At 64.1% G+C, this 27,572-nt stretch overlaps 5 protein-coding genes across 10 annotated transcripts in view; 4 read left to right on the forward strand and 1 right to left on the reverse strand.

The window, feature by feature from the left end:
• Positions 1–178, forward strand: part of TK1 (thymidine kinase 1) — a 25,914-nt gene extending 25,736 nt beyond the window's left edge. The window contains exon 10 of the transcript XR_003537543.1: positions 168–178. The gene's annotated coding sequence lies outside the window, so the exon portion shown is untranslated. The remainder of the gene's footprint in view (positions 1–167) is intronic.
• Positions 1–2,492, forward strand: part of MRPL12 (mitochondrial ribosomal protein L12) — a 3,509-nt gene extending 1,017 nt beyond the window's left edge. Inside the window, exon 4 of the mRNA XM_027705207.1 lies at positions 2,184–2,492. Coding sequence (XP_027561008.1) covers positions 2,184–2,300 — 117 coding nt within the window. The 3' untranslated portion in view covers positions 2,301–2,492. The remainder of the gene's footprint in view (positions 1–2,183) is intronic.
• Positions 2,493–3,347: 855 nt separating this feature from the next.
• SLC25A10 (solute carrier family 25 member 10) lies at positions 3,348–10,264 on the forward strand. Of its 3 annotated transcripts, none has more exons than XM_027705232.1 (11): positions 3,350–3,485; positions 6,397–6,516; positions 6,661–6,775; positions 6,856–6,904; positions 7,216–7,257; positions 7,524–7,567; positions 8,063–8,133; positions 8,238–8,330; positions 8,571–8,644; positions 8,725–8,785; positions 9,220–10,264. In XM_027705232.1, exons 1-11 carry the CDS (start codon positions 3,396–3,398, stop codon positions 9,319–9,321), a joined length of 861 nt encoding a protein of 286 aa, XP_027561033.1. In that variant the 5' UTR covers positions 3,350–3,395; the 3' UTR covers positions 9,322–10,264. The 3 variants fall into 3 exon arrangements, with proteins under 3 accessions (XP_027561032.1, XP_027561033.1, XP_027561034.1); XM_027705233.1 differs by lacking the exon at positions 3,350–3,485 and adding an exon at positions 5,922–6,049; XM_027705231.1 differs by having other exon boundaries at positions 3,348–3,485; positions 8,571–8,785.
• Positions 10,265–12,152: 1,888 nt separating this feature from the next.
• Positions 12,153–21,578, forward strand: GCGR (glucagon receptor). Of its 3 annotated transcripts, XM_027705221.1 has the most exons (15): positions 12,153–12,271; positions 17,962–18,120; positions 18,416–18,512; positions 18,716–18,823; positions 18,967–19,088; positions 19,175–19,281; positions 19,372–19,525; positions 19,622–19,781; positions 19,858–19,918; positions 20,148–20,217; positions 20,368–20,456; positions 20,535–20,673; positions 20,779–20,820; positions 20,886–21,256; positions 21,340–21,578. In XM_027705221.1, the coding sequence occupies exons 2-14, from the start codon at positions 18,070–18,072 to the stop codon at positions 21,177–21,179; spliced, it is 1,494 nt and encodes a 497-aa protein (XP_027561022.1). In that variant the 5' UTR covers positions 12,153–12,271; positions 17,962–18,069; the 3' UTR covers positions 21,180–21,256; positions 21,340–21,578. The 3 variants fall into 3 exon arrangements, with proteins under 3 accessions (XP_027561022.1, XP_027561020.1, XP_027561021.1); XM_027705219.1 differs by lacking the exon at positions 12,153–12,271 and having other exon boundaries at positions 18,015–18,120; positions 18,358–18,512; XM_027705220.1 differs by lacking the exon at positions 12,153–12,271 and having other exon boundaries at positions 18,023–18,120; positions 18,361–18,512.
• Positions 21,579–25,776: 4,198 nt separating this feature from the next.
• MCRIP1 (MAPK regulated corepressor interacting protein 1) lies at positions 25,777–27,566 on the reverse strand. Of its 2 annotated transcripts, none has more exons than XM_027705217.1 (4): positions 27,533–27,566; positions 27,343–27,461; positions 27,162–27,260; positions 25,777–27,051 (listed from the first exon to the last, which is right to left on the reverse strand). In XM_027705217.1, the coding sequence occupies exons 1-4, from the start codon at positions 27,538–27,540 to the stop codon at positions 26,987–26,989; spliced, it is 291 nt and encodes a 96-aa protein (XP_027561018.1). In that variant the 5' UTR covers positions 27,541–27,566; the 3' UTR covers positions 25,777–26,986. The 2 variants fall into 2 exon arrangements, with proteins under 2 accessions (XP_027561018.1, XP_027561019.1); XM_027705218.1 differs by having other exon boundaries at positions 25,777–27,074.
• Between the last annotated feature and the right edge of the window lie 6 nt (positions 27,567–27,572).

Below are 27,572 nucleotides of genomic sequence, written 5' to 3' on the forward strand. Positions count from 1 at the left end.
TTGGCTTGCCTTTCCCAAAACCAATGTATTTCTGAATTTGGACGAGTTTTTCTAACTCACACATCTTTCAATCCAGGCTTCCAAGTCTTTTCAGGGCTCTTCTTTTTGTAGGTGATGCTTCTTCCTCTTTCCTGGGAGGAGACCGGGCCTCTTACAGCCCTGGGCAGCATCTGAACTCATGCCCTTGAGCCGGGGTGTGGGCTCAGCAGCTTGGGTGATGAAGCTGCTACTGGCAAAGTATTTAACGCGCTGCAGTTCTCCACTGGGTGATGCTGCCATATCTTGGAGTTAATAGTAGCACTTTCCATTTATCCAACTGCAGCGTTGAGTATTGCAGAGTCTGCTCTTATCGTGTTCTGGAACAGCAGAAAGGTTTGCAGGTAATCTTCTGACCTGTTCCTGTTGCAAAGCCAGCAGAGAAACTCAGTGGCACACGTGCAAGTTTGGCTGCCCCAGAGGGATAATTACCTGACTGTCAGCCTGGTTCCTCTGCAAATTGTTCATCCATTATTGGTCCGAAGCAAGCATGAAAATAGCAAACCCTGTAATGGATGCAATCAGCAGATAATTAACTGGAGGGCTGATGCTAAATGAGGTCGGGTTAGCACGTGGCACCTGTCGGACGAGCTGTTTGTAGGTACCGGCTGTTGTGGGCAAACTCCAGTGTGATGTGCCTGACCTGGCCCTTTGGTTAAAACACACACACAAAACAATTGGCTGCTGACAGGGTTCTGCCTGCAGAAGTTGTGTTCGAAGTAGAGTTGATGCACTTTTGTTGTAAATTTTATGGCCATCCCGTTGAGGTGTTTTAATGAGGTTTGCAGGGGTTCTCTTTGTGGCCTGATGGTTTGGAGGAGAGCGTGGCTAGTGAGGACTTTGAGTGCTGGTGGGACCCAAACAGGTCAGTCCTGCGGCAACAACTGCGTGATGAGGCAGGTGTGTGGTCAGCACACACCGGACCGAGGCCATCCTCGGTTCAGGAAGCTCATTGAGAGCCTCCCAGCAGACACTGGCCCTGTGTCACTGCCAGTCCCGGGTCTGACTGGGTTGGGAATGTGCTGCCTCTGCCCCGTGACTGCTGCTGTGTGGATCCCTTTGGCTTGGGCCCTGCTCTTCCTCCCGCCAGGCGCCAGGAACAGCTGCTTCCCTTCACCAGGGCTGCTTTAGAATGGAGTCACGCCTTGGTGAGCAGGGTTCTGAAATGAATAACCTGGGTTGTGTTGCCTGTTCTCATCGCAGCGAGCTGGAACAGGCTCCTGTCTGAACCCTGTCCTGGTGGGTGAAGGCATTCCTGCCCTGCCGAGCACTGGCTGTGCCTGCTCACCCCAGAAAAAAAAACCATTTTCTGCCACCACAGATGTGTTGTCACTGTGCCCAGCAGGAATCAAAAGCACAAAACCTTTTTGCCAGCAGCAGCCAGTCCGGTGGGTACTAAAGCCACACCAAACCACAGCAGAGAGCTGTGGCTTCTCACCTGGGAACCAGCTGGGGTCTGTTTCAAGGAGCCAAATAGCTTCACTGGTGTTGGGTGTAAGAGCAGGAGGGTCTGACCACAGCAGGGGCTTGTCCCCCCAGGCTCCCTTCCCTCTCTACAGCAGCACTGTTGTAAGTTCCTTAAATCAGCTCAGCAGCTTTTCAGCTTGCCTTAAGTATTGCAGTGCTGCTTAGTACCAGTAGTTTTGCTTAGAAAGTCCCTAAAATGTCAAAATAATGTGTTCTGAGTATAGTCTGTGCTGGAGCTCTGTTTTACCCGGTGTAGCTGTGTCCAAACCCTGCACCGGCCTCCCCTCCTGCTGGCACAAGTATGTGAACCAAAACACAGACACTGAGCAGGGCCCAGTGCCAGGCAGCCACTGCCTTGGTAGGTCACTGCACGGGCCTCTGCCTGCACCCACTCCTGCACAGGCCAGAGGTGCACATCTGGGAGCACCACGCACATGCTGGGAGGAATTTAAGAGCAGCGAATCACTGGAAAAGGTTTCCCAGTGGATTTGCTGCCGCTCACGGTCAGGTTTAGCCACCTTCTGATGGGATGTGCCATATTCAAGTGAAAGTCTTGGGGTTTGTACTGGTCGGTGAGTTTCCCTGGTCATCTTAAGCAGAGGTCGGGCTCATGGCTCTAAATCCGATAATCTGGTTAGTGAAAGGCACTTCATGAGCCTCGTACTTTGTCCCTCCCACAGGCAAAGAAGCTGGTGGAGTCCCTTCCGCAGGAGATCAAGGCAAACGCCTCCAAGGAGGAAGCAGAGAAGATCAAAGCGGCGCTGGAGGCAGCAGGAGGGACTGTTGTTCTGGAGTAGTCTCACCCCACAGGGACTGGCACAGCGGCTGCTGCCCGAGCCGCGCCCGGACCTTTCCAAGCGCTCGGCGCGGTGGGAGTGCTCTCCCAAAAAACACTGTGGTTTGGCAGAGCTGCTGCCTCCTTCCACTATCACCATGAACTCTACCTTATAAATATAAAAAAAAACATGTGAAATGGTTCATCTCTCCCAGATCAGCTCTGATTACCCCCATGCTCCATGTGCACACTGGTAATGTCGACGTTTCGTAGAATCATGGAATGGTTTGAGTTGGAAGCGATCTTAAAGATCATCTCGTCCCAACCCCTGAGCTGGGACACCTTCCACCAGCCCAGGTTGCTCCAATCCCCATCCAACCAGGCTTGGACACTTCCAGGGATGGGGCAGCCACAGTTTCTCTGGGCAGCCTGTGCCAGGGCCTTACCACCCTCACAGGGGAGAATTTCTTCCTATTATCTGACCTAAATCTACTCTCTCAGTGTGAAGGTGTTCCCTCTTGTCCTGTCAAGGCTCTCCTAAATAGTCTCTCTCCGTCTTTCTTGTAGGCTCCCTTCAGGTACTGAAGTTTGTGCCAGCACATCACCCCCCTCCTCATGGCATCGCCCCCTCTTAACGCTGCCTTTTGCTGCTGGTCTCACCGCCCCGTTAGTTGTTAACGGGAAGAACCCACTTCCATAGGCTGTGGAGATGTGGGCAGGGCGGGAATGAGTACTCTGGAGATGCTGATTATCCCCGCACTCTACACGTGTGCACTGGTAACACTGCTGTTTGTACCCGCGCATCCCCTGCCTCCTCACGCCGCTTTTCTGCAGATGCCTTCACCTCCCCGTTAGTAAATCCCCGTTAATTATTAACGGGAAGAAGCCGCTCCCGCGGGCCGTGGAGGTGCGTGCGGCAGGGGAAAGGATGGTTCTGGAGCCCGGGGTTGCCGCGGCAGCCCCCGTCCCGGGGTTGCCGGGGGGGATCCGCGCCGCTCCCGGGCCGGGGGATGCGCCGGCCGGGCCCCCCCCCGCCGGTACCGGGAGGAGGCGTGGCTTAACGGAAGGGGGCGTGTCTTAACGGCAGGGGGCGGGGTCTGTGGCAGAAGCGGCTCCCATGGCGGAGCAGCGCGTTTCGCGCTGGTACTTCGGCGGCCTGGCGTCCTCCGGGGCCGCCTGCTGCACCCACCCCTTGGACCTGCTGAAGGTGAGGGGGGGACACGCCGGGGGGGGCGGCTCTGACCGCGTGTGGGGGGCGGTTTCGGGGGACGGGGAGCGGGTTTGGGGAGCGCGGAGCGGCTGTGAATGGCTGCGGTGTGTGGGGGGTGCCGTGAGGGGATGGGGAGGCGGTTGGTGCGGCCGGGAGGGGTTGGGGGACGGTTATGGGGGCTGGTGCCGGTTCTGAGGGTCCCGGAGCGGCCGGGAGGGGTTGGGGAAGGGGTTAGGGTGAGTTGGGAGCGGCTGTGGGGGTCCCGGAGAGGTGGCGGTGGGACGGGGAGCGGGTCTGAGGGTCCCGGAGCGGCTCTGAGGGACTGGGCTGCGGGACGGGGGGCGGCTGGGAGGGGACGGAGAGCGGGTCTGGGGGCTCCAGGGCGGCTGTGAGGGGACGGAGAGCGGGTCTGGGGGCTCCAGGGCGGCTGTGAGGGGTCAGGGGGTGGCTCTGGGCGGCTGGAAGTGGCTGTGAGGGTCCATGAGAGGTTGCGAGGGGATGGGGAGCCGTTCTGGGGATCTGCGGAGCGAGTCTGGGGGTCCCGGAGTGGGTGAGGGACCAGGGGACGGCTACCAGGGGAGGGGAGGTGGCTCTGAGTGGACTGAGTGGCTGTGAAGGTCCTGGAGAGGCTGTGAGGGGACGGGGAGCAGGTCCGAGGGTCCTGGAGGGACCTGGCTGCGGGGAAGGGGGACGGGAGTGAGGGTCCCAGAGTGACTGCGGGGCCGGAGAACTCTGCAGAGCACCAGGGAACAGCTGCGGGGGGCTGGTTCTGAGGGGCTGATTTCCGATTTGAGGCTGTGCAGGTACATGGCCCTTGGCTCAGGGAAGAGGGAGCCAGCGCTGGGGCCCGGGGTCACAGCTGAGGGGTCCCCAGCCAGGGGAAGGGGTGGATGTGCGGGGCTGAGGGGTCTGGGGAACTCGGGGTGTCTGCCCCGGGGGCTGTGGAGGACGCCTTGGCCTCCCCTGCCCGGGCACGGCAGTGACTCCAGGGCTGGCGGTGTTGGACGCTGTCCCACTGGGCTCTGGGCCCTCCGGCCAAGATGTCACCTAGGCGCCGCGGATGACCTGGCATCCCCAGTGCCGCACAAAGGGCGCCGCGCGCAGCCCTGCGCTGCCAGCACCCACGGACGGGGCGAGTGCCAGCGCTGCCTCGAGCCTTGTGTGCCAGCCAAGCGGCGATGAGCCTGGCAGCCGGGCAGGCTGCGGAGGGGGAGCGGGAGAGCCAGCCCAGGCAGGGCCTGTCCTGCCCAGGGCTGTGCCCGTGGGTGAGGCTGGGACAGACAGCCCCTTCCCACCCCATGGCACGGAGGGAGGGGAAGATGTACCGGGCACAGGCACAGGAGAGCAGTCGGCCCTGGCAAGGGAGTGCTGCCTCCCCAGTGTTCAGCCTGTTGCTGTGCCCTGTCTGCCCAGCGGAGGTGGCTGCCAGCCCGTGGGAGCTCGTGTGGGATGCCCTGGCGAGGCGCTAAGAACAGGAATTTGTCTGACACATGCCTCTTAGTCTGTCTCTGAGCCAGCATGACGGGTGTGACATTTGGGCCATGTCCCCTTGCTGTCCCCTGCAGATGTGCAGCCCCTGAGCGCACAGGGCTGGGAGCAGTCCAGCCCACTGCTAGGTTTTGCCAGAGGGTCCACATCTGAATATTGATCATGGACCTACCTTTGGCCAAGAGCTCCCCAGCAGGGGCTGGCACCAGGCCTGGTGAGGAACAGGAGGCCTCAGGATCCAGCAGGGCAGGGTACGAAGGGCACTTCACTGCCCCTCTGGACCTTAGCCCCAGCCAGCCAGCCTGGACAGTGCTTGTGCCCTTAGGCCGGCTCTCTGCAGCCACCAGCCACCCACGGGTTGCTGGCTGTGTGACAGTGACCACGGCCTGGCCAGTCCCTCCCCTGCCCGCCTGCCTGCCCTTCCTGCAGCCCTGGGACCGCAGGCAGCGGAGCGTGTCCCGGCATGGCCCTGCCTGACCTGCCTGCTCGTTTCCTCTGCCCCAGGCTGCCTGCAGCCGGCTGCCCAACGTTGGTCCCTGACACACGCTCTGGTTCCTGACATCCAAAATCCACCTGCCAGCGTTGAAGGCAGGCCCCTGCACCCCTGCTGATGCCCCGCGTGGGAGACAGCGGCCGTTCCCAGCGTCCTGTGGTGTGTCCCACGGCCCAGCTGTGCCGGGGCTTCTGTAGCAGGAGCCAGGCCTGGTCCCCTGACAGCAGCCCTTTGCTCTCCTTATCTCCTGGGGCCTTTGACCTCCACGTGGTCTTTGCAGCACTCAGAGCATGCTCCGGCACCAGCTGACACAGCTCCCGTGCTCCTGGCCAGCCCCCCATGACTCCTGCTGCCAGGCGTTGCCCCTGGTGATGGTGGGAAGTGTTGGGCTGCTGCAGGAGGGAAGGAGAGCCTCTGGCTGGCTGTGGGTTCTCTTCCTGCCTCTGCGATTCCTGCACTGGGGAGGAGGGGAAGTGGCTCCGGAGGCCTGCCCTGCCCTGCCCTGCCCTGCGTGGCCATGACTTCACTGACCCGACTGCGTCCCTCTGAGCAAACCCACACTGGGCACTCACTCACTCAGGTGCTGCTGGACCACCCCACCCTGAGGTGGGCCAGGGTCCTTCTGGGAGAAGCAGGTGCCACCCCTCACCTTGGAGCTTAATGTTGAGGGCAGGGCCTGGGAAGGGCTGTGGGCTGAGTGCCTGGGCACTCCCCTTCCGTCGCTGCCTCCAACCCTCTGGTGTTGGGCTGGGCCAGTCTCCAAGTCCTTTCCAGGTGTGGGGAGCCTGGAGCTGTTGCTGTTGGCTCCTGGGCGATGCTGACGCGTTAGCCTGACATGTGCTCACGTTCATACCCACTCTGGTGCCTGGTGCACTCCCGTCCCTGCCCGGCCCAGCGCTGAGCTGACACTGCTGTGTTCTGCCCCAGGTCCACCTGCAGACCCAGCAGGAGGTGAAGATGCGGATGATGGGGATGGCGATGCACGTGATCCGCACCGACGGCTTCTTTGCTCTCTACAACGGGCTCAGTGCCTCTCTGTGCCGGCAGGTGAGTGCCACCGTGCCCTGCTGGCCCCCGAGGCCAGCGCAGAGCCTCTGCCATGCTGCAGAGCCCCTGCCATGCTGCAGAGCCCCGGGAGCTGACGGGCTGCCCTGCGCCAGGGGCACAGCCGCTCATTTCCCTCTCCTCCAGATGACATATTCCTTGACTCGCTTTGGCATTTATGAGACCGCAAAGAAACACCTGGGCCAGGGCAGCCAGGGGCCTCCCCCCTTCTACCAGAAAGTGCTGATGGCTGCAGCAGGAGGTGAGCCAGGCAATGGGGGCCTTCAGCCCCAGCTCCCTCAGGCTGGACACTCCCCTGACCCAGCTCTTCTTTTGCCACAGGTTTCACTGGTGGGTTCGTGGGGACCCCGGCTGATATGGTGAACGTCAGGTCAGTTCTGTCTGTATGACAGGGGTTGTGGCCGGTGCACAGCAGCAGTTGGGATGGTGGGAAGTGCTGGGTGCTCCCGTCATCTCTCCTGGCGAGCCTGCCCCAGGAACAATGGCCCAGGAGCTCTGTGCTCAGGATGACCGGAGCTGTTCTGTTGGGTGACAGCCCCTTGGGGGGAGTGGGGCTGGAGGCAGCGTTCTTGTCCGTTTGCAAACGGGCAACTCAGTCCCACTGCCCCGGGCAGGGGTCCCTGGTGCTGGGGGGGACAGTCGGCCCCCGGCCCCCCTCACCTGCGGTGCTCTGCCTTCCAGGATGCAGAACGACGTGAAGCAGCCGCCGGCCCAGCGGCGCAAGTGAGTGGGGGGCTGAGGCGGGGAGGGGTGTGAGGGCTGGGGCAGCAGGGAGGTGGTCGGAAGGGACCGGCGCTCCCGGGGCCGGGGGTGCGCGTGGCCGCGGGGTGGCAGCACCGCACCGGCGGCACCGGCACCGGCACCGGGGGTGGCGGGGGCTGGGCCGGGGCCGCCGCTCCGGGAGCCTCCGGTGCCCGCGGAGAGCGGCGGGGCTGCCGCCGTGCCGGGGAGCCTCGGCTCCTGACCCCTTCCCCTCTCGCTCCTTCCAGCTATTCCCATGCCCTGGACGGCATGTACCGTGTCCTCCGGGAAGGTGAGGCCGTGCCAGCCGGGTGGGTGGGCCCGTTCCGGTGTCCTCACAGGCCCTAGGGAGCCGGGGCAAGGCTGAGCGGGGGAGTTCGCTCAGCCAGGGCAGGGAAAGGGGCTGGGGGATGCCCTTGGGGCTGGGGAGCCCAGGGGCATGCAGGGCCTGGCACCACCACACTGTCTGGCTGGGGCAGGGCCTGGGCCGGGTCTGGCAGGGCCTGGCAGCCTGCCCGTACTCGGTGGGAAAGGGAAACCTGCCAGGAGGTGTGATGGAAAAGCGCAGGAGGGTGGAGCAGGTGGGACAGGGGATGAGCAGAGGCAGGGAGGAGGTTGGGCCATTTTGAAGGACTCCCCTATCCTGCGTCCTGTTTGCTGTGGTGTGTTTTAAGGAGGGCTGTGCAAGGAGTTTGGGACATAGCCTGGGCAGGGAAGAAGGCTCCAGGTGGAATGGGGTGTGAGTGATGGCCCAGGACTATGCTGATCCCCATCTGTCTGTCCACAGAGGGCGTGAAGAAACTCTTTTCAGGAGCTACTGTGGCATCCTTCCGCGGGGCCCTCGTCACCATTGGGCAGGTAGGACAGCTCTTCTGGGCAGTAGGTGCCTGGTGTAGGGACTGGGGTGGTCCCTAGTGTGGTGAGGAAGGGGAACATGTCACTGATTCACAGTGTCTTTGCAGCTCTCCTGTTATGACCAGGCCAAACAGCTGGTTCTCGCCACTGGGTTGCTGTCAGACAACATTGTCACTCATTTCCTGTCCAGCTTCATTGCCGTGAGCAGAGCTGGGGCTGGGGGGGCAGGGCCGGGGCTTGGTTTGCTTGCAGCGAGGCTCGGGGTGCCAGGCTGGGGCTGCCAGAGCCACCACTCTGGGCTTGGACTGAGCAGGGCTGGGCACAGTGGCTCTGGGAGGCTCCTGGCCTGGTGTTGGGCCCAGACATGGCTCTGGGTCTCTCCAATGACTGCAGCAGTCGGTGGCACCGGGGTCTCCTGATTCCCCGATGACTCTCTGCAGGGCGGGTGTGCCACATTCCTGTGCCAGCCCCTGGATGTGCTCAAGACCCGCCTTATGAACTCCCACGGCGAGTACAATGTGAGTCACCCACCCTGCCCACCTCACTGCTGCCCATCCTACCCTCTCTACACACCTCATCTCTCACCCTCTCACCCCAGGGTGTTGTTCACTGTGCCATGGAAACTGCCAAGCTCGGACCCCTCGCCTTCTACAAGGTATGTAGCCAGGGATGTGTGGGGTGGGGCAGGCTGGGCCGGGCTGGGAGTAGAGGTTGCCATCCAGAAGAGTCCTGGGACAAGGGCCTTCCAGGCTCTGCTGTGGTGGCTTGGCTGCTTCCTGCATCAGGCCTTCATCCACCTGGCCCAGGCTTGGCCCCAGGGTAACACGAGCCCTGGCCTCGCCAGGACTGAGCCTGGGCTCAGGCACTGCAGCCATGGCCCTGTTGCACCCATCAGGCTCCCAAATGGAGGGCAGGTGCCAGCACCCATGTGTAGAGCAGAGGGGTTGGCATGTGATGCTGAGACCTGTGTGCCCTGCAGCCCATGTTGCCCACCCCGCACTGCCCCATGCCTGCCCACTCGTGCCGCTGCTGGGAGCACCAGGGCCGGGCACACACTTGACTCTCCCCTTTCTTGCTATCCCCTTCCAGGGCTTTGTTCCTGCTGCTGTCCGGCTCGTTCCTCAGACTATTCTCACCTTTCTCTTCCTGGAGCAGCTGCGCAAATATTTTGGGATCAAAGTGACCACCTGAGTTAGAGGGATGGGACCCTGCCTCACCCCAGGGGGATGAGCGTGTGGGTCACCCCCAAGATCCCAGAGCCTCTCTCTGCTCTCTGGGGCCAGCACCATTGTCCCTCCTTTTGGCCCCATTCCTGTGCCTTGCCAGCACCTGTGGCCAACCCCTCAGACTCCCCTCTCCTCTCACCCCCATTCTCAGTATCTCCATTACCTCTGCACTACTGGTTTTGGGTTTCTTGCGGGGGTTTTTTGCTGTCTTCCTATTGCCCTACTTCTGGCCTTGAGTTCTGTCCTTGCCCCCTTCAGCCCTGTCCCTCACGTGCACCGGGAACAGGACTGTGCTATCCCAGGGAGGAGTGGGATTGGCTGCCTGGCTCTGTACCTCGTCGCAGGACACAGGGGGCTGAGGGGGCTGGTGCCCCTGCGGCTGTGGGGCTTGGGCTCAGGGCAGTGGGGTGAGGCCCTGTCCTCCCTCAGTGCCTCTGGCCCCCGTGCTCCCCACCAACGCCAGCTCAGCCTGGACCCCCTGCCCTGCTCCTGGCCTCCCACACCCTGCTTCTGCTTGGCCAAAACTCCCCAGCGCTGCCAGCCGCTGGGCTCTTCAGGGATTGTGCCTCATACCAATGAGGGCGGGGAATGCCCCCAGCCAGCCCCGGCTCTGGCAGGGCCCAGCAACGCCTGCTCCAGGACCCAGTGCTCGCTCACCCACAGCGTGCCCTCGTCAGACCCAGCCTCTGTGGGGGCATCCCCCCCAATGCTGCTCTGCAGCCTCACTTGCCCCAGGGCTGAGCAGCCCCCTGCCCCTCACAGCCCCCTGGCCCTGCACCGCCCTGTGTGCAGGGGCTGCAGGCACCAGCCCCTCCGCCGTGTGCACCTCCGTGTGTGCTGGCCCTGAGGGATCAAAGAACTGGAATATCCGTGACCTTAATGTGTAATAAAGGTGAACGTGGACAGGGCCTGCTGTCCTGCTTTTGACGGGGGCGATGCTGCACCCCCTTCCTGCTGCCAAGGGCTTGGGCTGCGAGCTGAGCCTCCCAGAGTGGAGGGAGAGGAGCAAGGCGTGGCCCCTGGCACCGTGCCAAGCAGGATATCTTCGCCTGGACCTGTGCAAGGGGAGCTGGGGGCAGGCTCTCTGGCCAGTCCTGTGCCGAGCTGTGCCCGGTCTCAGCTGTGCTCTGAGACGGGGCCATGCCAAGGGCGCCCGTCACCTCCGCCGGAGCTGCCTCCTGGATGTGACACTAATTGGGCTCTGGCGGATGGAACAGAGGCAGCCTGGCACAGCAGAGCAGTGAAAGCTCGTCACCTTAACGAGGCTTAATGATGCTGGCTGGCATTGCCACTCTGGGCCTGTGCCCAGTCCCGGCAGAGGCCGTGGGCAGGTGAGCGCAGGGGGAGCTGGGCGCTCTCCTAGTGAGGGGCTGGGGGCTGCCCGGACAGGCCGTGGTGCCTCATACCCCGGCCAGCCCAGCACTGCTCCCACAGCTGACGGGCACTGCCCTGTGCCACACAAGGGGCCAACGTGGAGTAGGGGAGCAGTAGAGCCCCCACGGTCCCCCAGCAGCACAGAGCCCTTCTCAGGCCCCTGCCAGCCGGGGCCGGGGATGTTCCAGCTGGGCTGTGGTCCCACCAGCTGCGCCCGCCCCGTGCTCCCAGCACGCGCGTACCCTGTCCCCACGTTACTCATGGCAGCCAAGCTGTGCTGCAGCCACACTGGCAGGACAGTGTGTGCCAGACACAGCCCGAAGCACGGTGCCCACAGCTGCAGCGCTGGCACTGCTTATCTCTGAGCATCAGAGAGCGGAGGGCTGGCAGCAGCCTGTGGCCGTCGTGTCCGCACTGACCACCCCCTGGTCCCACCCTGCCCTGTGCCAGGGCCCCAGCAGCTGCCTGCAGGGCTTCCCCCAGGGCACTTCTCTGCCCTGACCCCGGGCAGAGATGGGTTTTGCCGGTCCTCCCACCACAGTCCCCTCCTGGCCCGGATGAGTGGCAGGGCCACCTCCAGGGAGGCATTTATGGGTCTGACCCCCTGGCACTGTCAAAGCACCTGCAGGATCCAGCATGGGCTCGGGCTGCTCTGCCCACACCAACGGGGGCTTCCAGCCAGTGGAAGCCTCACAGAGCGGGACCCAGGCAGAGGCAGCTCTGGGGACTCCGGGGAGCCGGGGTTGGGCTGGGTGGGCTATGGGGGGACGCACTCCGTGTTCCTGTGCCGGTGTGACCACCGCGTCCTGCATGGCCCAAGGTAAATGTGTTTGTGCCGGGGGGCCGGGGCAGGGTAGGCCGCTGGCACCCCTGGGCCGGGGGCTCCCCCGGGCCCCTCTCCAGACACAGCCAGGAGGTCCCGGGGCGTTGCTCTGTCTGGGCTCTGTTTACCTGCAGCGGGACAGCGGCGGCAAACACCGACCCGTCACCGCCGGCGCCGGCCGGAGCGCGGGTGTTGAGGTGGCTCCAGGCGGCACGGTCGAGATCCGTCCAGGTCCCCGAGGGGCCGAGCAGCCCGCGCTCCCGCGCCGGGGCCACCAGCAGGACCGGGGACGCGCTGGGACTGGGGAAACGTCCCGAGGGACGAATCCCCGGCCCGCTCCCCCAGGGTCGGAACGGTCCAGCTGCCCCCCTCGCTCCGCCCGTATCCGCCGAGCCCAGCCGGTGCCCGGGAGCGGGGCTGGGCGCGGGACCGGCGGCGGAGACAAGCGGTGGCTCCCCCGCAGCTCCCGGGAGCGGCCGTCGGTGATGCGGGGGCACCGGGCTGCGCCCCCCTTGTGCCAGCAGGAGGAGCGGGGCGGCGGGACGCGACTCCGCGCCCCCGGTCCCTCCCCCCGCCCCGGTCCCTCCCCCCGAGCCGCCACAGCCGCCGCCGCCGCGGCTCCGGCAAAAGTTTTCGCCGGAGCGGCCGAACGCGCCGGTTTCGGTCCCCGCCGGCTCCGAGATGCGTCCGGGAGCCGCCGCGAGCCCAGCCCCGAGAGGTACGGGGAAGGGGGGAGGAGGGCGGGGAGACCCCATCCCTGCGGGCTCGAGGCTCGGGGTGCCGCACGCCCCGTCGCGTGGATGTGGACTCGGGTGACGGCGGCGCATCCCCGGGGCCACGAATTGAGCCTCGGGAGACCAGAGCAGCAGCTCCCAGCGCCGCCCCGGTGGTAGGCACCGGCCCCGGGGGTGATGAGTCCCTCGGTGAGGGGTGTCCTGGGCCGGGGGTCGCAGCGGGGCTGGGCTCGCTCCCCGCCCGAGCCGCTGCCGCTGCCGTCCCTGTGCAGAGGCGCTGCTGTCGGGCTCACGGCACCCCTGGGCGCTGCCCTGGCCGTGGTGAGCCCCCGGGCAATCACACCAGCCAGGCTCCGACGCGCTGGGAGTACCTCCCAGAGCAGCCCCTCGCCGGGGTGGGACCCGCGGGGTCTCACCGCCGTGGGCACAACAGTGCCCGTGGGTCTCTCGTCGAGGGGCAGAAGCAGGAGACACTTTTGACCCTTCCCAGCTCTCCGGGGCTTGCAGGAGCCCGGTGTGAGTGCCCTTTGTGACTCTGTCCCGAGCTCTGCTGTGTCAACACGGTGTTGGTAAATGGCTTTGTTTAACCAGGACATGTCGGGTATGTGACCTTGCCGTCCTCCTGGTTGCAAGTGCATCTCCAAAGCTGCTGCAGGTCCCGTCTGCCCGGCGCTGCACTCCCCTCGGGGCGATGAGGGGAGCAGAGACCGCCGGGCTCAGCCTGGCTCCCCTCACGCCGGACAGGCAGAGGACGGAGCATCCGCTCTGCCCAGCCCTCGCTGCGCACCCCGCAGCGCCCCATGCAGCGCCTGCCCCGTGTGTCCTGACCCACGCCAAATTCAGTGGTTGCTCCTATGATTTTGTCTGTGCATCAGCAGGAAAATTTAGGGCCCGCAGGACCCCTCCTCGGCGCGTTAGTGCCGCCCCGGCTGCCAGCTCCTGCGCTTCCCACCAATCCCGCTTCTTTCCGCACACTGCGGTGCGGATTTTTTTTATGTTCTGTTGCCTGGAGAGGGGAGAAGAGAAAAGGCTGAACAGAGAATAGGCAAAATGTGGATTAAAAATAGTTAATGAAAAAATGTGACCGCAAGCCTTGATCCACAGCACAGGGCTGAGACCAACCACCGAGCGCAGCCTCCCCGTGCACCTCGCTGTGCCAGGCAGGGGCAGGGACAGGGGAAGCCAGACACAGGGGAGATGGGATGGCAACTCAGCTCCATCCTCCTGTGCTCCTCCACTGCATCCTGCTCTGTCCTGCGTCCCCCGTGGCCCCCGGGGCCTGGGGCACGTGGCTGTGCACTGCAGGCATCAGCGGATGGCTGGGCATAGGTGCCCCCTGCCACATCCCTGGCTCACTGGGGCTGGTGGCCAACTGTGCCCAGGGCTGCAGGTGTCTCAGGACAGGAACGGACTCTGCTGGGACCTCTTCACAGACGGTCTGCGATGTCTCTTGTGCATCTGCACCTCAGCAGCACAGGGTTTGAGCTCTCTCTTCAGAGAGGTGCTGGGAGGTTGTCCCGAGGTTCACAGTGGCTACAATGTCCATTCATGCCACGAGCTGGTCTGGGAAGGCGGATGTGGAGCTCCCAGTGCAGAGGAGCGTGTGCATCTCCCTGTCTGCACTGACCTTTTCCCAGGCTTTTCCCAGCCCTGCACCTCCCCTGTGACAGGCTAAGCACACGTGTAACACTGTCTCTCGTGCTTTTCTTTTGTGTTTCATGGGCTTTCGTGCAACGTGATGAACAAAACCACCCCTTTCCCTGAGCCAGGGACAAGCTGCTGTGTGGCTCAGCATCCCCTTGCCAGATCCAGCTGGGCAGCAGGGTCATTTGGCCCCTGCCCTCGTGTGCCGGAAGACCACAGTCCCTCTTTGGTACTGGGCAGCTGTGCAGGTGCCCCTGACCACGCCTGGAGGCAGCTGGGGGGTCGTGGAGGTGATGCAAAAAGCATTTCTCCTGTTTGCATCCTGTACTGCTGTTGACGAAAATACTGTCAGGGCTGGTTTGGGTTTTCTTGGTCCAAGATGACACAGAATCCGACATCGCTGGTGCCTGGTGACGTTGGCTCTCTCTATGTGCCACTGCTCAGGGCTTCCACAAGCACGTAGCTCTGTGCAAACAAGCCATGGTCTTGCAGCACGAGGGCTGCTCCAGGCAGCTCAGCTGCTCCTCTGTGGCCCAAGTTCCTGGTACTCAGTTCTCAGAGAAGGACTGGAGCAGGGGAGTGGGAGACATCCCCCAGCTTGGGGCAGGGACATGGGTAGAGACAGCGCAGGCCAGACCTCCTGGGCCTCCCTGCCCTGGCTGTCTCCCCCCACCCTTGCCCCGCTTGCCATGGTCTTGGGTGGAAAGTGGAGCAGCATCTGCAGGGCCAGGCTGGTGCTGGCATTGCATCAGCTCTGGCCCGGCACTGTCCCCTCCCCTGCCAAGTGCCGAAGCCCCTGCTGTGCTGGCGTGTAGCTCCCAGCTCAAAGCCAAGCCAGCCGTGGAAAGCGCTGCATTAGCGCACGGGGGGCTAATCCCTGTGTCCAGAGGGCAAACAGGCCTCCCCCTGCTGCCTCCGAGCCAGTGCAGGGCTGTGCTCGTGAGGAGCCCGGTGCCCATTCCACTGGGGAGGCAAGAGTCCTGTGGGGGCACCAGGCTTTGGGCACCAGCTTCACAGCGCTTGTGCAGGGCCATGGCTGTGCCAAGGTGCTCTCGGGTCATGTTGCAAATGCCCGTGAGTGTCCCGTGGGGGCTCACTGAACCACTGATCCGTGTGGCAACAGACCACAGCGATCCCAGATGTGGAGCTCATTCCCTCACACGTGCGATGGCAGCAGCGCTGGAGGGGCTGAGGGGCAAAAATCCCAGGGGAAGCTGACCAGGGTGGGATGAGGAGAGAGGCAGACCTGGGCACTTAACTGACTGTGGGGGTCCATGGTGGTACAGAGCTGCTGCAGGGCAGCATGGGGGCTTTGCATCCACCAGTGGGGAACAAAATCCCAACACGAGTCTTTTCCCATCTGTTCCCTGTCTTGGTGCAATGCCATGGCCACAGTGCACCCAGGTCCTCGACTCGCCCCGTACTCTGCCCAAGCTGCACACCCTGGCCCCTGCCTCCTGAGCATCCCAGGGCCAGTGGTGGCCACCATGAGTCACTGGTCAGCCAGGAGTCACAGGGACACCAGTTAAAGGGGAAGGGGGTCCTTGCTTTGCCCGTGCAGCTGCAGAGTTTGGCACCACTGGCTGGGGAAGGGCTCAGTGCCCAAACACAGACACCACTGACAGCCCCACTCCCCCTACCCTGAGGGCAGATGATGAGGCCTGTGTTTGATCCCTCTGGCCCCCAGCGCTGGGGCTGCCAGCACGGCCCCTTCCCTGCCTACACTCAGCCATCTCGGAGTTGGCTCCTTGTTCCTGCTCTGCCATCGTGGGCACGAGATCTCTCCTTCACGGCTGTGGCAGTGGAGCTGTGCCAGGTGTTTGCAGCCCAGGCTCCACGGGGGTCAGCAGCCACAGAGCTGTGACACGGGGACACGTCACATTGTCCAGCACCAGTGTGGGGTGAAAGTCCCTTGCACACACACTGTCATGCGCTTCAGAGGCACCCACCCACAGGTCAGGCACCCTCCACCCAGCACCCATGGCCTGGTGTAGTGGGGAGTTCCCCAAAGCCTGGCCCTGGCTGGGAACAAGGTGCCAGGGCAGGGAATGTGGCACTGAGAGTCAGTTGGGCACAGCAGGGTGAGGGAAAGTGGTGGGTGATGTGGGGCCATGTCCCTCCTGTGGTGCTGCCTCTGGCACCCAGGACATGGCTGAGGAGCCTCTGGCACTGGTGGTTGGCAGAGCCACTGCTCCGAGCACTGTGGGTGCTGCTGCTGGGCAGTACCAGCTCCCAGGTGGTGCTGCCAGTGGTCCTGGCCTCCCTACACCCTGCTGTTCTACCACACAGAGCCACTGCTCCCTCCCTGGCACTGCCCACCGCACAGCACACCCACGTCTCTGCTGGGAAGAGCCCCTGTCTGTGCTCCCTGGAGGGCAGAGGAGCTGTGGGGGCCCCACCTTATGGGGCGTGGGGGTCCAATGCAGTGCCGTGGCTGCACAGAGCAAAGAGCTGGGGCAAAGGGCCTGGGCAGGGCGAGGGGGGAGCCCTGTGCCGTGGCAAGGAGCGTGACCGGCCCTCGTGCCAGGACCCCTCACCCAGTGCAGTCTGCCCGGCTTGGCCACGGCAGGGCCGGGGGCCGGGGAGCGGCTGCCAGCTGGGGGAGTCCAGGGCAGAGGCCTCCCCGCAGCTAAATCCCACTGCAGCAGCTAAAAATAGCGACACCTCTGCCCCAAAGCTGCTCCCCAGCCATGCAGAGGGGCTGGCAGCGAGTCACTGTAACCCACGAGCCTGGAGAAGCGTTCCCAGCCGGGGCAGGGAGGGATGCTCGGCCAGGGAGGGGCACCAGCACCTTCCAGGGGGTCAGGATGTGAGCAGTGGCAGGATGGGGTAGGTGGGGTTGATGTTGTGGGGCTGGGGGTGGGACGAGGACAGGGATGCTGGCATGGGGGAAAGGGACAGGGATCCTAGGGTGGGGATGGGAGAAGGACTAGGACAAGGATGCTGGTGTGGGGACAGGTTTGCTGGGTGGGGCTGAGGGAAATGACACAAGGACAGGGATGCTGGACACGGTCAGGTGGCCAGTAGGCACCCACCAAAGGTCACTGTTCCCAGAGGCCACCCAGTGAGGACTGTCCCAGGAGACAGTTCCCTCTGTCCTGGGACTGGCTAAATAAGGCCATTGCAGGTCCTGCTCCTCAAGCTGTGTCTGGAGCTCCATGTGCTGATTAATGAGCTGCTCCAGCAACCACTTGCGACATGGCGAGTGGGTCTGCCCTGGTGGAGGAAACACGACTTTCCCAGGGATAAAAATAGGCACAGGCAGAGCGGCGAGCCCTGGGAGCGGGGCTGGTCAGGGAGGGCAACACTCGGGCTGGTGCCCGGGGGGGGGCGCAGGGGCCGGGGGCGATGCCGGATTGTCTGCGGTGGCACCGGCACTGCTGCCCCTCCCGTCCCCCACAGCTCGGCTGCCCTCACCCCACAAAGCCGTGCCGTGGGGCTGCTGCCAGAATGGCCCCTTGTGGGAAGAGCCGAAATAACGCTCCGGAGCCCCATAACCGGCTTAGGGGGATGGAGGGAATTACAGCACCTCGTGAGCCGGGGTCTGTGCAGAGCCCTTGGGCGCCGTGTCAGACAAGGCCCCACATCACTTGCAGGAGCCTGGGGCAGTGAAGGTACAGCTGGGCACCAGCACCAGTGTGGGGTGGCACCAGCCCGGGTCACCCCGGGGGCTCTGGGGGCAGTGCTGCCATGGGGCACGAGAGTCTGCCCTGCTCAGAGGTTGTAATGTCCTTCATATGGCTGTGCTTTGGCTGCACAGGGGTTGGGGTTGGCTTGATGAGCAGAGAGGCCACATGGCCACGGTCCCAGTGCCATCCTGGGGAGGAAAAAGCAGGTACTTGGTGGGAAAATGCAGGAACAAGCAGCTGAATGTGAATGCCAGACAGGGTCAGGCGAGGACTGGGAAAGGTGAATGGGGCCGTGACTGGGCCAGCCCTGTGCTGGTGTGGCCCCCTCCCACCTCGCTGGCCCCCAGACCCACGTCCCCAGCTCTGCTCTGAGAGTCCCTGTGACCGGGTGTCTCACACAGGATCACCCACGTGCCAAGGCCGTCACCGCCGGGCTGGAGAAGCTGCTGAGGGCTGGTAGGAACCCGGGCACCCTGCACTGCACCCCATGCGTGTGGCCCAGAGGAGGGATGTCCCAGCCACATCTCCTCACCCTCCCGCTGCTGCTGCTCTGCTGCCAGGTGAGGATGGGCTGTCCCACACAACAGTGCTCTGCCCCATGCCCAGCTCGCTGCCCAACCCGGGCTGCCCCTGATCCACCCCTGCCCACCACACCCCCTCGCCGTGGCGGGCACTGCAGCAGCTGATGCCTTTTCCTGCCTGCCCTGCCATCCACATGACACGGTGTGGCACGGCACAGAGTGTCAGCCTGCACTCACCTGTGGCTGTCCCAAAGCTGGGGTCACTGCCTGTCACAGCAGGGCAGCCCCTGTGGGCAGGATGCGGGTGACAGGTGACACTTCCTGGTGCCCCCAGGGCCCCTCTGCCCAGATCACGGATAACCTCTTCGAGAAATGGACTGCCTACAGAGAGGAGTGCCAGCACAACATGAGCCTCCTGCCTGAGCCCACAGGTCAGTGCCCATGGGGGTCCAGCAGGGCTCTGGTGGGATGGGATGGGGACAGGGGCTGGCGGGGGGTCCCACTGAGATGGGGATGGGGCAGAAGAGCCAGCACAGGGTCCAAGCAGGACAGGGACAGAGCAGGGGGCCAGTGGGGGATCCTGATGCCCAGGGAGGGTGAGGGCGAGGCGCTGCCATCTCCTGCTCTTTTGCAGAGCTGGTCTGTAACCGCACCTTTGACAAGTTCTCGTGTTGGCCTGACACTGCACCCAACAGCACGGCCAGCGTGCCCTGCCCCTGGTTCCTGCCCTGGTACCACAAAGGTGAGAGCTGGCAGGCCTGTGCTCCTGTGTGGGGTGTGCACACATGTGTGCATGTGCTGCTGCGGGTGCTCCTGCCTGTGCTGGTGCATGGTGCCCGTGGGGGCTCTGGGGCCAGCACACCCCACCACCCCCTGCCCTCACAGTGAAGCACAGACACGTCTTCAAGACCTGCGGGCCGGACGGGCAGTGGGTGACGGGGCCGCAGGGACAGTCCCTGCGCGATGCCACGCAGTGCCAGCAGGACGACGAGGAGATAAATGCGCAGGTGGGCAGAGCTGGGCAGCAGGGGTGCAAGGGTCCCTGCCTGCCCCCCTGCCTGCCCCTGCCTTTACTTGCTCCCTCCTCTTCCAGGAAAAATTTGCCAGGACCTATGGCAGCTTCAAGGTGATGTACACCGTGGGCTACTCCATGTCCCTGTGCGCGCTGCTGCTCGCCCTGGCCCTGCTGCTGGGCTTCAGGTGGGGCCGCGGGCAGGGCTGCCCGCAGAGTGGGCAGGTGGAGACTGAGGGGCTGTGTGCGGGCACTGACAGCAGACCCTGCATCCACAGCAAGCTGCACTGCATGAGGAACTACATCCACATGAACCTCTTCGCCTCCTTCATCCTGAAGGGTGTCTCCGTGCTGGTCATTGACGCCCTGCTCAAGACCCACTACAGCGACAAGATCGACGGCTACAGCGTGCAAGTCTGGCTGAGTGACGAGGTCAGTGCTGGTGGGGCTGGGGACTGTTGGCACTGGTGGGGCTGGGGGCACAGGCACACACACAGGCAGTGCTGCAGCCCTGACCTCTGTCCACAGGCAGCCGCAGGCTGCCGGGCAGCCACAGTTTTCATGCAGTATGGCATCGTGGCCAACTACTGCTGGCTGCTGGTGGAGGGCATCTACCTGCACAATCTGCTGGTGGTGGCTGTTTTCTCTGAGAGGAGCTACTTCACCCTCTACCTGTGCATTGGTTGGGGTGAGTTTGCATGGCCTGGCCCCCCTGACCCTGTCCCCTGCCGTGCCTCACCTGCCACCTGCCCACCTCCCCTCAGGGGCACCCGTGCTCTTCATCATCCCCTGGGTCGTTGTGAAGTTCCTCTACGAAAACATCCAGTGAGTATCAGCCCCTGCCAGTGGCTGAGGGGACACAGGGCACAGTGGGGGTGTGTGGGACTGTGGGGATGTTGTGATGGCCCCGGAGAGGCTCCACACCACTGCCCATGCACAGGGCAGGGTGCCTGCCCGTGGCACTTGCTCAGCAGGGGCTGCCGATGCCACACCAGACTCCAGCAGCCACCTGGTCAAGGGGCTTCCTGGCAGTCCCCATCCCTCCCCTCTGCAGGTGCTGGTCCACTAACAACAACATGGGCTTCTGGTGGATCCTTCGCTTCCCCGTGTTCCTGGCCATCCTGGTGAGCCCATCACGGCCCCTCGCTTGGTGTCTCAGCATCTCTTTTGCAAGCCCTGAGACAGCTGTGAGAGAGGCTGCCCAGGGCAGGGGGACAGAGCTGTCCTGCCTGCCCTTGCCCCTGCCCCTCATGGCCCACTCCATTCCATTGCAGATCAACTTCTTCATCTTCATCCGCATCATCCAGATCCTTGTCTCCAAGCTCCGTGCACACCAGATGCGCTACACTGACTACAAGTTCAGGTGGGCGCTGGGCACGGCCCACCCTCTGTGCCCGCGGTGCACACGCGTGTGCGTCCACTCGTGACCCCTGTCCCGCAGGCTGGCCAAGTCCACGCTGACGCTGATCCCGCTGCTGGGCATCCACGAGGTGGTCTTTGCCTTCGTCACGGATGAGCACGCCCAGGGCACGCTGCGCTACGTCAAGCTCTTCTTCGACCTCTTCCTGAGCTCCTTCCAGGTGAGCCCAGCCTTTGCAGGACCAGCCTTCTGTGGGGACTCAGCCTCGGTAGGGACCAGACTGGGGTCTGGCTGTGTGCCTCACACCTCTCCTCCCTCCACCCAGGGGATGCTGGTGGCCATTCTCTACTGCTTTGTCAACAAGGAGGTGAGTGGGACAGGGGGGCAGGGGCAGCAGCGGTGCTGGGTTATGCTGATGGCATCTCCCCACAGGTGCAGGCAGAGCTGTTGAAGCGATGGCAGCGCTGGAAGCTGGGGAGGGACCTGGCTGAGGAGTACAGGCACACCTACAGCCACGCACCCAGCGCCCGCAACGGCGCCGGCAGCACCTGCGAGAAGCACCAGCTGGTGAGCGGCTGCACCAACGGGCTGGGGCACAGCCCGGCCCCCCACCCCGGCTCCCACCGCCCCGACAGAAGCGGCCGCGGTGCCGCCGAGCACCTCGCCCTGGGAGACCGGCACCACTGCTACGAGTTCCCCGAGACCACGGCCGAGAGCCACTTCTGAGCCCACGGCCGGACGGGAGGGTTGTGCTGAGCCACTGGTGTGCCGTGCCCGGTCCTCCCCGGGCGCCGGCAGGCACCGGGACCCGCTGGCCCGGTGAGGGGACCCGCCGGCCCGGTGAGGGACCCGCTGGCCCGGTGATGGGACCCGCTGGCCCGGTGATGGGACCCGCTGGCCCGGTGAGGGTGCTGCGCCGAGCGCGTGGACAATGGACACAGTGGGGCAGGCGAGTGGGACCTGGACCTCGACCTCTGGGGTGGGATCTGTGGGGCTGGGGGGGCTGGGGGTGGGAGTTTGTCCTGTGGTGCTGCCCTCGTGCGCCTTTGAGTCCCTGTGCACAGTGCTGTAATTTATCTGTCCTGTCTGTAAATAGGTGTGGGCCCGTGCCGGGCTGCAGGGCCAGCTCCGTGTGTGCCTCTCTGTGGGGTGTGGGGACTGGGGGCTCCAGGGACATCAGACACATTGGGACTCTGCTCCCACTGGCACCCACGGGTGATGGCCACAGCCATGGACAGGGAGCTGGGCCACCTGGCAGGGATGAGCTGCACCAGAAGACAGACCCAGTGCCTGCCCTGCTGCCTTCCCTCCAGCCCCGCTGCCTGCCCTCCAGCCCCGCTGCCTGCCCTCCAGCCCCACTGCCTGCCCCATGGCCCTGCCCAGAGGAGCGGGGTGGACATGCAGCAGCAGCCACTGCGGTGCTCCGGCCGAGGCTGCAGCTCCCCCAGCACACGCTCTCCTCTGGCCGCTAATCGGCTCTGTCCTCTCGCTGCCAGGAGCCCTTAATTAAATCATTTGGCTCTGCCCACGGCACCCCCGCTCTCCCGGGAGCCAGCCCAGCCCATGGCCGGGCAGCAGCCACGGGCAGCGCCGTGAGCAGCAGCGGGGTGTGGGGCTGAGGGACCCCTGTGCCAGTGGGCCGGGCTGGCCGGGGCAGGGAGGGGGCACAGCAGTGCCCTAAGAGGCTTGTGCCGTGCACATGAGCGCTAAGCCCGGATGCCACAGCTTTGGGCACCACAATCGCCTGGTGTGTGGGGATTAGGCAGGTGCTGCTCCCTTGCTGGGGTCACCGTGCCTGAGGGTGCCAGTGGGATGGACAACTGCCCCGCTGTGACCCCCGCTGCCCATGGCCCTGGGCATGGGCACTGCCCATCACCCATGACACTGCTACACCCGGCCCCAAGTGCGCCGTGGTTCCAGGCCCCACACGCAGCCCGGTGCAGGGGATGTGCTGAGTGGTGGGTGAGAGCTGGATCTGCCCCCCACCAGCCCCACACCGTAACCAGCGGCTCTGGGTGGGCAGCCACCCTCTCGCTAAGTCCCACCCTGTCCCAGCATCACCCGCACCCCACGGCCACAGCAGTGCCACCCACGCCGGCCGGCACCAGGAACAGCAGGAGCCACACTGTCTGCGGGGGTCCCAGACCACGGCAAGGCGTCAGTGGGGCTGGCGGGGCACGAGGAGGGCAGCTGTGCCCCGGCCATGAAGCACTTGGCTCCGGCAGCAGCACCCGGCCCAGCACACAGTAATTTTCCTCTGTTTACTCGACAACTCACTGTCTGTCCCAGCTGAACGGGACCCAGTGCCCAGGGGCCACTGCAGCACTGGCAGTGGGAATGTGCACAGCAGGGATGGGGGCAGAGGGTCTGGGCTGTGGGGCTGGAGGGCTCAGCAGCAGCACTGTGGGGCCGTGAGGACACAGGGGCTGTGGTGGGGCGGGCAAGGTGAGCAGAACACGGGGGCTGGGGTCTGCCCAGGCCCCCAGGTGCAGGAACGGGGACAGGGATAGAGAGGGGGACAGGGACCACCTCGCTCAGAGCCACAGTGCCAGAGTGGCCAGAGCAGCCGCGTGGAGCCACTGGCCCCAATGGCCACTGCCGTCACTGCGGCCTCCTGACGTGGTAACGAGCCTAATTGAGGCAAATTGCTGGAGCACGAAGCAGTTTCTGGGAAGGTAAATATGGCCATGGCACGGTGCCGGGCCCTGCGCCTGTTGCTCCAGTGTTGCTGTGGCAACACCCTGCTGTCGACCCCCAATGCCCCGCCGGGACCAGGCTTGTCCCACAGCACTGGGGACAGGGGGATCTCCAGACCCTGCCCAGGAAGGGTGACTCCATGTGTGCTACACAGTGACAGGACCCTCCAGTGACCCCCAGCCTATGGGGTGTCCTGTGGCAACATCCTGCATCCCCTGGTGCTGAGGGACAGCCCCATGTCCCACGGTGCCTGGTGCCCATCAGCCCCCAGCAGGGACAGTGTCTGCTGATGGCTGGGAGCCCGTGCAAGCACCCGATGTCTGCCTGCACCAGGGCACATCCAACAGCACCTGCACCAGCCAGATGTGCCCCACAGCCGGGCACTGCCTGTGCCCAGGGCTGAGCCTGCAGCCCTGTGCCCTGGTCACCCCCCACCTCCCACAGAGCCATGTGAGCTGGCCAGCAGCTTCCCAGGATCCACAGACCCCTCATAACAGCTGGGCTGGGAGGCAGCTGGGATCCCCCTGGGATCCCCCTGGGAGTGGGGCCAGTCCCAGCCCAAGGACACAGCTCCCACAGGGCTGTGGCAGTGTCCTCTCTCATCACTGCTGGAACAGAACCCCTCCCTGCCATGGCCTGGCAGTGCCAACAGCGGTGTCACCCATGTCCTCGCTGACTGCAAGCACCCAGGGGCATCCCCACCCCAGCCTGGGCACGCTCACACATGCACACACATGCACATACACACACACGCACATGCGTGCACACGTGCATAGGTGTACACACATGCACACACACACGTGTGTACACACACACAAAACATGTACACACACAGCACACGCACACTCACGCACATGCACAGATGAACACACATGCACACACACACGTGTGTACACACACACAAACATGCACACACACACACATGCACACGCGTGTGGGCACAGCCCTCGGCTGCCCAGCAGGAGCTGCCCGTTCCCGGTGCCCAGTGGGACAAAGGCACTGCCACCAGCCTGGCCAAACTCACAGGACGGTCTGAGTGCAAAGGGACCTTTAAAGGTCCTCTGGTCCAGCACCCACAGTGAGCACAAACACCTGCCCCAGACCAGGTTGCTCAGAGCCCTGTCCAGCCTGGTGCTGTTTCCAGGGGTGGGGCATCACCAGGCAGCCCGTGCCACTGCCTCACCACCCTCAGTGCAGAGACCACAGAGACCACATGGCCACGGTGCCAGTCCCTGCCTGTGGGGCTCAGCCCAGGACAAGGAACAGGGCCAGAGGAGTTCCTCTCGTCTGAGCCAGTGGCCCAAGCACTGCCAGCCCAGCCATCGCCCCCCTGGCACAGCCGGGCACCCCGGGCAGTGCCCCCCGCCCCGGCACAGCCAGGAACCCCAGGGCACGGTGCCTCACAGGAAAACTCCCACTTTATCAAGGGAATTGAGCACCACAAATTGGTCTGCAAAGTCGATTCTGCCTGCTGCCGGGCCTCTTCCCACTGCCTAATTCAATGACAAACACGTTCCTCTCCTCCTCCCACCCTTTAATCTAATGAAGAGCACCGTGTCCGAGGCACAGGGAAATAAACCCTGCCGAGGTCGATTTTTATAGGTAAACAGCTTGATTTCTCTGGCCTGCGGCCTCACCCCTTGCAGGGGCACCCCCCGCCACCTCCCCCGACTGTGTCACTGCCCTCACCCTGTGTTTTGGTATCAGTCTTTATAAAAATCTCCTGTTTACAGAATGAGTTCTGTACATTTCATTAGAGCTCAAGTGGCTGCTTCGCCTCTGGTTTTACTGTGCCCGAGCTGAGAGGAAAACAAGGCAGAGGCTGGTGAGGCTGCAGGACCCACATGTGCCCCTGGGGGCCCCACTGCAGCCCCCGGGACAGCCTCAGGTGAGTGCCCAGACACGGGGCAGTGCTGGGCTCTGTGGCAGATGGACAGAACCCTGCCTGGCCCAGGGGTGGGCACCACACTCAGCTGCGATGGGTCCCCCTTCCCATCCCCTTGGGACACATGGACACGGCTCTGGACACACGCAGGGCTTCAAGCCAGCTCTGCTGGCCTGTCAGGCTCCCCAAACACGGGGTACATCACCAGAACAGGTGGAGAGGGGCTGTGACAGTGACAGCTGCCACCTCCCGACCCCACTGTCTGTGGCTGCAGGTACACGGTGCCTGGGGCAGCTCCAGCAGCAACAGGGGCTGAGTTCTCATCCCACCGTGTTGGAATCAGGCAGCACGCCCCGGGAATGTTTTGGTGATGGGAGGTAAACAGGGTCATGGCAAGTGTCGAGATGCACGCGAGCAGAAATTCTAGCAATGCTAAGTATAGCTTAAACGCCATTAAAGCAGGAGAGGGAAGAGGATACAAGGGTATTAATAGTCTCAACATTTAAATCCTGGGTGCAGCAACAGCTCCTGGGATGCTGGGTGCCTGGAGTGCTGCCCAAGCCCAAGGGCATTGTGCTGCCAGCACGCAGTGCCCACTGCACCTGCCCACGGGGAAATCAACAGCCCCAGCAAGTGCGAGGCCAGGGCCCCTTTGTGGAAAATAAACACAGATCAGAGGCGGCTCCTGCTCTCTGCCCCCCATCCCCAGCACAAGGAGCAGGGCCAGGCCGCAGCACCACATCGAGGCAGCCCCAAAAGGACACCAGCGTTTATTTACAACACTCCTCAAGTGACAGACCACAGATAGAAAGGAAAGGGAACAGCACAGCTTAAAGACTCAACAAAGGAAAGGTACTGGCAGCCCCCAGTCCCCGCAGCCCTCCCGCAGCCGCTGGCGCTGGGCAGGCCCGGCAGCCCCATCCCTGCTGGCCTGGAGCACGGACAGGCAGGGGCTGCCACCTCCCCAGGGAGTGGCCCCGTGGCTCAGGTGGGCAAGGGTGGCACAGTTGCTCTCCCCAGCTCAGGCGATGGTGCAGGAACCACCCGAGCCCTGCCAGGAGCGAGGGGCCCAAGGAAGGCCCCCCAGCACGGTTCCACAACCCACAGCCCCCAGGGCGAGCTGTGAGGCCAGGTCTCTTCCAAGGGTGTGTATCTGGAAAATGGTGTTGGTACAAAACCGCAGCGCTGCCGGGGCGAGGAGCCCCCGAGCCTCGCTCCGCGCAGCCCCACGGCTGCTGCCTCCCCTGGGGCTGCCGAGGCACCGAGGCCAGGGGGCTGCAGGTGGCTCGGGCCCCTCTGAGCACCTCTCAGGCACCTGAGGCGGGACACCACACCTCTTTCCATCTGCAGGGAGGGGAACAACTCCCCCTCAAGCACCACGGGGATCTCGGCCTGCTCTGAGCACACGGAAAATCCAGCCTCGGATGTGGCCCACGTGCTCCGGCAGCCCAGGCAGCAACTTGCTGCCACAGTGGAGCTGGGAGCAGCCTGGCTGCAGCCTGCCCAGCCCTGAGCTGCAGAGGCAGGCTGGATGAGGCACAGGGAAAGACCCGACTGTCCCTTCTGCCCACATCCCACCCCAGCAGCTGCGGGGCCTTGGGGCACAGACCTGGCGCTGCCCACCCGCTCAGCCCGGCCCCACCCAGCGCCCGGGGCAGCGGCGGAAGGGGGACGGGAGATCGGGGAGCTCAGTGTGAAGGGAGGAAGGACAGTTTGAGGCCAAAGAAAGCTATGAGTGGGGGACTGGAATCCTTTGCAACAGGCTCTGGGCAGCCTTGGTAAGCCGCTGAGCATCCTCGACCTCAGGCAGCTTCAGAGCCAGCCCCAAAGCTGACTGGCTCTCCCGTGAGCTTTTGGGAGCACAGACCAGAGGAGGAAATCAACACAAAATTTCAACTTAAATCTGCTTGAGGACCTTAGGAGAGCAGCCGATCCACAGGGAGGACCCGCCTTAGGACTTCTTTGCATCCTGTGTGTTCCTTCTCTTCAGATCGCCCAGGTCGACGGGTTTAAACGCTGCAGGGGGAGACAGGAAGAGACTTTGGCGGCAGAGGCAACGTAGCCCCCGCCCAGCCCGCGCAGCCCCCGGGCCGTCACAGCCGGGGTGGTGCACCCTGCCCCCGCACCTTTCAGGCTGGGGTTCGGCATCTTCTCCACGTACTCCTCGACCAGGCCGCGCTCGGAGCCCATCTGGCTGCGCAGGTCGCGCTCCACGCACTGCCAGGCTGCGGGGACAGGGACAGGGGATAGGGACAGGGCTCGCCTCGGCCGCGCCCCCCTCCGCCCAGCGGCCCCCGCCCCGCTCACCCTCGTAGATGAAGCGCACGTTCTCCTCGTGGGCCGGCGTGAAGATCTCGCTGCCGGCGCCGGGGGAGCGCGGGCCGCCGCTCCGCTTCCCGTTGTACACCACGCGGGACACGGGGGAGCTGCGGGCGGAGCGCGAGGGGGCTGAGCCGGGCCCGGGGCCGCGCTGGGCCCGGGGCCGGGCGGGACTCACCTGGCCATGGCGGCGGCGGCGCTCGGCGGGGCCGGGCGGG

The sequence above is a fragment of the Neopelma chrysocephalum genome, unplaced genomic scaffold (assembly GCF_003984885.1).
Source record: "Neopelma chrysocephalum unplaced genomic scaffold, ASM398488v2 Primary Assembly neopelma1_321, whole genome shotgun sequence".
Classification (NCBI taxonomy): domain Eukaryota; kingdom Metazoa; phylum Chordata; class Aves; order Passeriformes; family Pipridae; genus Neopelma; species Neopelma chrysocephalum.